Raw genomic sequence first — 8,338 nt, forward strand, 5'->3', positions numbered from 1 at the left:
TATTCAAAATCATTTTTCAATGCCAACTTCATTCACCAATTAATCATTTACGATATAAGGATCACAACAACACATTATACCAACTTAAACAAGATCAATTCACACCAATTTTCCCATCTATGGCTCACGGCCAAACCTACTACAAACACACACCCACACGTTTCCATTTATGTCCAAATTACGGGATTCTCGTCTACTTCCAATCCTTAACCCATTCATAGCAATTCTATAACATTAGAGGGTAAGAATTCATACCTTTCTTGAAACCCCGACTTGTCGAAAACGTCGTCCTCGTGCCAAACTAATTATACCCCGTTGAAGAGGGCCTTGAGTACTTCACAAGTATGTAAAGAACAAGATTTTTAAGCCACAACACAAGCTAGGAAAATTTTCTTTTCTTTTTCTCTATGGTTCGGCCGAACCCTCTCTCTCTTGGTGTTCTTGATTTTATGATTTTTTCTCTTGAATAATACCAAGTGTTGTATTGATATATATCCAATACTAGTCATGTGCATAGCACATGACTTTAAATTAGTGGGTTTGGGCTTGGCAAGGGGCCGGCCACCCTACTAATCTTGGGCTTCAATTCTTTTTCAACTTTCTTGGCCCAATTCATAAAAGTCCCGATTTGTAATTCCCGAAACTAATTTCCGAAATTCCAAATTTACCCTCGGCCTTCCCCGAGGTCTTGACATTAATAATTCCATATCCAACATAGTCATATTCTCAAAAATTAATTTATGTCCTTCTAACACCCGAGTCATAGTTATTTCTCGATTTCCAATTGTACGAACACACGGGGCCTAACAGTATGCCACTAAGTCAAGGTGCTTTGGTGTTGGCAAGGCAGCTTGACAAATGTCAGTGGAACGGAGAGGCGCGTGGCACTAGGCGGGCATGCGTGCAGGCAGTGGGTTGACTCAGACCGACATGGGTATTGGCATGGGCTTGACGTGGGCAAGGCAATAGGCATGGAAAGGCATTAGCATGGCATTGACATGAAGACGGGTGAAAATATTTTAAGTGTTGGGAGAAGCTATAAGGCAGAATTCGGGCAAGGTACATGCTTTGAAAGCATGGGGACGACATATGGGCAAAGTCTGCATGCGGCATATGCACCAGGCTCCTGCACGGGCGCATACGATGGTTACGCAGTGTACACGACATGTAAGACAGTTGAGGCAAATTTTTGAAGGCTTTGCCCACATGGGCGAACTATTCCCTTAGAATCCACATAATGCCCCCACATGTAAATGCTGGCACATGCCAAGCATGCCTCTCCCCTTGTAACTACCGCTAGCAGGTTTCTTTATGTAGCAGAATTTGGCTAAGGCATTCATCAGTTTGGTAAGCCTCCAAATTCGTGAGTCTTTTGTAATATCTGATAGATAATAAAAGGTTGGGTATTTGTCTGTAAACGTGTGTTTCGCTTTCATTGTGCATTGACTCACAATCAAATCTAAGTGTCAAATGTTTGTATATGCGAGAAGGATGATGTTGGCTGTGACACTGACTACCGAGTAGTGGTGACACTGAAAAAAATCAACCCTTTTCAGTATTCCACTCTCTTAGAATGATATCTGTGAGAGTAAGGTTATCAAATAGCCAAAGTTGAGGAAACATTTAAGACTATTGATAGTTAAGGAGGGATCCAAATAAAACTCGTTAAGTTTAGGGCAGTCTTTAAGTATTGTGCTAAAAAATAAAGTCTAATTTGTTGAATTTTCTTGATGTAACTGAGTTAGTTTAGAGTTAAGATGCGAAAAGTTTAAAAAATTGTTTATGTAACAAGTGTATCTTTTATTCATATTTTAGATGGATAACTCCGTTCTAGCATGGGCCCAACTATTCAAATCCTGTGATACATGATTAAAACTTCAAATTTCAAAAGAAGCCTTTCGTGTGCAGCTTAGGTGGAAGGCGAAGAAGGTCTTCTTCCGAGGGGGCCCGAGCCATTAGTTAGATACCACTCTAAAAGGGTTAGAATTCTAACCATGTGTCAGGACCTACGGGCCAAAGGACAATTTCTATGGTGTTGTACGCCTCTCAAATGGTAATAGAGGCGTGCAAAGGTGACGAACTCCCTTGAAAAACATTGGTGCACGTCTAAATGAGTTGCTCTACCAACTGAGATATAACCCTTAGTGCTTGTGATACTTTACCATGTAGATAAATTCTTGTCGAGATAATATTACATGATCCAACATCAATAATCTTTGATCTTTTTTAGTGTTATTCCTTTGATTAGCAATAACAGATGCATCATAAATCAGTTATTCATGATAAGTTCCTCATATAGATCTTGATTCGCGTATAAATTTTGAAATTATAGACCTAGCTGAACCAGAGAGCCCCAAAGTCCTACAGGTATCAAAGAATTAGGTTAGTACCATATGAATAGGCTCGAGGAAGCCCCCGTTTAGCTTCTTTAATTTCTCGATAAAGAGCAATATGACCAACAGTGGTTCGAATGTATATAAAAGATCCCCATTTGGGACGTCCAGTGCAAAAGTCACTGAATGGGTAAGTCGCCAATCCCTGGACTATGTAATGTATTTTACCTGATGGGTTAAGGGTGGGCATTGTACCAGAGGTTTCTAATCTACCAAACTATATATTGTTTTGATATGAATAGCTATGATTTCACAACGGATTGTGAGGTTCAAATTCCTTCAAATGCGAAGCTGCTACTACAAGTTGACATTTAAATCTATATCTTATTGCATAAAAGTATTAGTTGACAAATTCCTAAAATCATCAAAATTAAAATGATATAAGGGCTACTCTCGTATAATTCCAGTTGACAAATTTTGTGATTCAACTTAGCAAGTCAATCGAGCACAGTTAGGTTTCCCTCTTTCTGAGTCAATATTAGTCCGGGAATTATGAGAAGCAATGTTAGCTATCAAGTAAATTACAGATTGTAAGGTAAATTGAATTTCTTATACATATCATCGTTACAAGTTTTGTTTACATGCGATCAGCAAAAACCATACTAAGATTTATTTTAAGTCATGAACTCAAGAACGTACCTATAAGTATATCTAGGCTAGCATTTGAGTTACAAATACAATTACACTAATAGAATGAGTTATTGAAATTCGGTCAAAAGGGAAGCTCCAAGCCTAATAATAAAATATCTATGTTGCTCAAGTATTCCTAATTAGAGAGAGTTTTCGTGATCAACATGACTGACTTGAGAAAACAAACAACTTCTATGAACTGTTTTTTGAATACAATATGAAAATGAAAGACATAAAATAGAAAAACAACAATGAATGATATTCCATTATAATAATAACTCCATAAATTTTTGAAAAATCTTTTCGGATGATTTCACTACATATTATATTACGCGAAAAAGATCGTCACTAAAACATGAAGAAAAAAAGGAAGCAGAAATTATCACTATCCTAAGGCCAAACCCATCGGTAGACATCTGTGTTCGTCTAGTTCTTTCACTTGAGCACCTAAAGTGGACCTTGTTTCATTTATACACCTAAGGTGGGCAATACCTGTTCCAGTTAGACAATTTTTGCACTGTTGGCATGTCGCGATTTATCAGTCAAAAAAACGCGCGTGTAACCTTTTTTTTTAATCCTATGTGGCAGCCAACGGTATTATTACTTCCCCATTTATACATATCATCTTCTCCACTTCAAAATAAAATCCAATTTAGCCCTAATTTTAGCCCCTTTTCACGATCAATTTTTCCCCTCAAATTCAAGCTAGTATTTTCTGCTTCATCTCGTTCGTTCCATTGCTATTACTATTATGTCGAGCTTATCCAACTCTTTCATGGAGTTTTTTGATGAACATGCCCGATATTGTAGATGTGGTAATGAAGCATTATTGAAGACTTCTTGGACCTAATTAAACCCAGGTCGTAGATTTTTATGTTGTAAAATACTAAAGGTAAACTTATATCTTCATTCATTCTTTTGAATTGAAGATAGGCACCCTGCACAAGCAAATAGGATGATGTGGGGTTTGTTGAAGAAACTAAAGGCTTTTGAGGAGAAAAGAATTCGAGAAAGAAATATGCTCATTGTTGCTGCCATTGCTGCTGGTTTTGTGATGCTCGGGATGTGGAAAATCAAGCCAAATTGTTAGATGGAGCAATACAATATGTGCTCCTTAAGTACTTTCCTTTTGCTAAGTTGTGTAGTTGTAATATTGTTAGGATTGTCGGAATGTAATTTTGTTACTGCATTGTTGTGACAATTTTGTAATTTGGCATGGCTGAACTTTGGCCTACAGTCACTCATGTAAACCAGCATTTTGAATGAAATGAAATGAAATGTTGTTTTGTCTATACTGTATTTGGCAATAATGCTCTGTTTTGAGCTCACACAGTTGCATAAAAACCAGTTCTGCTCTGTTTTGTATTTGCCAACAATGCTCTGTTTATGCTACATATTATTGCCAACAATAGGTAGGTCAATGTTATTCAACACCAACAGAAGCTATAATTACATTAGCAGAACTGTTTAAACACCAACAACAGGTATATAATGGGCACAAAGTAACCCCAAATTGTAGCTAATATATTAACATGCTCAAGAATGGGCTCAAAGTTAGCATACAAGTAGCCAAAAGCAAACATTAAAATACTGCAAATTGTTTACTGCTACATACAAGTAGCAGATTGCCAAAATAACCATCCAAAAAGAGAAATTGTTTGGTACCATATTAAGTACTACATCCTATCCTAATACTGCCAATTCTTCTTCTTCTTGTTCTTGTTTGCCATCTGCCTCAATTGGGGGCCAGTGACAGCATCCTTGTAAGCTGAACCAGTTTCTAGAATCCTTTGGCTTGATGTCCCTGGCTGAATTTTAGCAGAAAAATGAAGCATAATCAGTTTTGTTACATGTAGTTGTGTTTTAGAGACCAAAGTTAGAATTGACTTACATTTAGTATTTGAGTTCCACTCGTACTTGTGTATATTCCAAATCCAACATCAGCTGCCCTCTTGTGTCCCCTAGTTGCAGGTTCCTCTCCAGTTGCAACCTTGGCTCTCTTCTGTCCAGCAACTTGTCTTCTTCTAGGAGGTAGTTGACTTGTTATTCCTCTTGTAATAGGAATACTTGTATCTGTAGGTGGGGCTGGCTGGCTTGAGCTTCTAACTCTTTTTGATTGATTCACCCTCCTAACTCTAGTTGTATCATCACAAACTGCTGCTGAAGGTGTAGGCTGGCTTAAGCTTGTAGGTGCAGTTTGGCTAAGTGCTTCTGCAGGGTGTTGTAAACTTTGGCTAGGTGCTTCTGCACCTGGCACAACCTGCATATTTAAAGGCAGTAACCAACTTAAAAACCCAAAATACATGATAAGCAAGTTAACCAACTCAAAGAAAACTATTTTACATTGCAATATTTCTTGTTATGTCCTTGTTGATGACACTTTGAACCAGTTATTTTCCCCCCTTTTCTGGACACCTTTCCATACCTCATATTTTTTGGTTCATCTTTGCCTTTTGTTCTTTCCTTCTTCGACCTGCCAGGCATTGGTTTAGGCAGGAGGCTCAATCTTTGGATTGTTTGTTTCAGGCCACATCTTCATATTTGGAATTGGCTGGATGAAATGACTATATGCCTTTAAGAATGTATCCTTCCTATACCAATGCTCCACAAAGTGTTCAGGCTCTAGTTCTATGTGGTAGTATGCACAAACAGCATGCTGGCATGGAATTCCTCTCAGTTGCCAAGTTCTACAACTACAACTCTTAGTACTCATGTTAACTGTATGCCTATACTCACCCTCTCCAATCTCAAATCCAACATCAGCATTCCAAAGAACCTTGCAGCCCCTAGCCATTTCCTTATTATCCTCTAAGGTAAGTCTAGCCATAGGTGAAATCTCAGATATCCAAGTGTTGGCAAACTTAATCATATCACATTGTCTAGTCATTATCTTTCTCATAATTTCCTCCAACATGGTTATAATTGATTTGTGTCTACAAGACAAGATCCATGAATTGAAGGTCTCACACATGTTATTCTCAACAACATCACACTTAGAATGCTCTTTAATGTATGCCCTCACCCATGATTTTTCTGGCTAATGCAATAAATCAGCACAAATATCATTACCAAGTTTGCTCATTTTATCAAGCTCTGACCTAAATTTCACTTCAAAAGTGGCCTTAGAACATCTCCAAAATTGTTTTCTTCCCTCTTCACCCTTCCATTATTGATGCCAATTGGACCAGATGTGTCTTGCACATCTCCTATGCTCAGCATCGGGTAACAATTCTTCTACAACAGCATGAAAACCCTTCAAAGAAAAGTAATTATTAAAGAAACACTCAACAGTAAGAAACAGTAAGAAATTAAACAAGTTACTATGTACATTACCTTTTGCATGTCTGCCATCACAGGAAGACCATCTCCAGTACCCAACTGCAGATCCTCTTTCAAGTAATTAATGAAAAAACTCCAACTATGCTTAGTCTCTGAGTCAACAACTGCCTAGGCTATAGGAAACATCTGATTGTTTCCATTCTTGCCAACTGCTACTAGCAGTTCACCTTTACAAGCACCCTTTAGTAAACACCCATCAAAACCTATTATTCTCCTACAATATTCCATCCACCCCTTCTTCAATGCATCCAAGCAGATATAGAAGTACACAAACAAATTCTTCCCTGGACAACTTTCTCTATCCATCCTTACCCAAACAGAACTACCAGGATTTGTCTGTTTTATCATATCAGCATAGTCACACAATCTTGCAAACTCTAAATTCCAATCACCCATAGACTCTCTGAGTATCTGCATTTTAGCTCTGTAGCAAATTTTCCTACAACATAAAGTCCTAACTTATCCCTGCACATGTCTTGTATTTCCCATATTCTCAAAGATGGCTGCTTAATTAGTTCATCCTTAAATCTAGCAGCAAGCCATTTAGTGTTGCACATTTTGTTCTTGTTAGAAGTTGTACACTTGTGTAAAGGACGGTAGCTCTTAATCATAGAATCACCAGAATCTCTATCTGTTGCAGCATAACACAACCACTTGCACTGTTTGTTACCCTTACACTGAGCCCTTACTTTACTAGGTTGATTAGGCCTTAACTTAAGACTAACTTTGTATTCTATTGCATAATCAGCCAATGCTTTCCTAAATACTTTTTCATTTTCAAAAACCATACCAAGTTAAAAAGTAGCAACTACACAAGCTGGATCATACCTGACCTTTGTGCTCTTCCTTCTTGCTGGTAGATCAACACCCCTTACAGCATCAGCATCTAACTCATCATCACTGTCATCACTACCACAATCTGAACTGTCAATATAATCCTCATCTTTACCTAATCTTCCCACATACCTATCAGACTTATTTATACCAATATCTTCAAAGCCTCTATGAACACCAGCTTCACCTAATGGTATTTCCTCTGTGTTAGTTTTTTTTCTTCTAGGATTGGGGTTCCTTTTACTCCTCTTTTCAGCTCTAAGGTTTCTCAATTCTTCATCAACATCTGAATCATCAAGATCTGGAAAATCTGATTCAGAACTACTAGCAACATCTAATTGATCCCCATTTGTTGCATCCCCATTCAAAATTATTTCACCATCATTCAGATCTGTTTCAGCACCATTCAGATCTGTTTCACCCCCATTCAAATTTGTTTCACCCCCATTTGGATCTATTTCACCCCTATTTGGATCTGTTTCACCCACATTTGGAATTGAAAATGTTTAAGCCTCCTTTGGAAGTGTTTCAGCCTCCTTTGGAAATGTTTCAGCCCCATCTGGAACATTTACATCAGTATTTATACCCCTCCCACCCACATGTGTTGCCTTATCTTCATCAGTGCCCCATGGGTCATTAATACAGTCATCACCCTCTGGCCCTACCAACAAACCAATTGGTTGTGGCAACTCCTCCACCTCATCAATGCGATGGACCACAAACACATCAAACTCATCACCATGTTTTAAGTCATTCACAAGCCCTAGTAATTGTCTATCAGAAGTAAGTTGAACAAAGGCACTATCATCAACCTTTTTGCAGTAGAATCCAAGGACATTTGTGTACCCAAGATCTTTAGTGTATGCTTCCAACTCAACAAGACTAAAATGGTCTTTATCGATAGAAGCACCAAAGACCTGTAATTCCCCTTTGTACGTGGGACCCTGTCAGGACCCGGCTAGGGGGCCGCGACGAGCACCCGGTGCTACCCCACCTGGGCACCCCCTGATCGTTCATAACATAACATCTAGGTGAACCATAAGTCAATTCGTGCTTTTTCTTTTATCGTTAATCATATTGATCCCATTAGACGACCATCATCATTTAACATATCACAGGCATCTATGCCCCATCATAAGCAC

The 8,338-nt window shown here is 38.4% G+C and overlaps 1 protein-coding gene across 1 annotated transcript; it reads right to left on the minus strand.

The window, feature by feature from the left end:
- Positions 1 to 5,511: 5,511 nt before the first annotated feature.
- On the minus strand, positions 5,512 to 7,150 carry LOC132639565 (uncharacterized). Its single transcript, XM_060356002.1, has 5 exons — positions 6,755 to 7,150; positions 6,509 to 6,698; positions 6,357 to 6,412; positions 6,153 to 6,257; positions 5,512 to 6,060 (listed from the first exon to the last, which is right to left on the minus strand). Exons 1-5 carry the CDS (start codon positions 7,148 to 7,150, stop codon positions 5,512 to 5,514), a joined length of 1,296 nt encoding a protein of 431 aa, XP_060211985.1.
- Positions 7,151 to 8,338: the final 1,188 nt, after the last annotated feature.

This window comes from Lycium barbarum, chromosome 5 (genome assembly GCF_019175385.1).
Source record: "Lycium barbarum isolate Lr01 chromosome 5, ASM1917538v2, whole genome shotgun sequence".
Lineage (NCBI taxonomy): Eukaryota > Viridiplantae > Streptophyta > Magnoliopsida > Solanales > Solanaceae > Lycium > Lycium barbarum.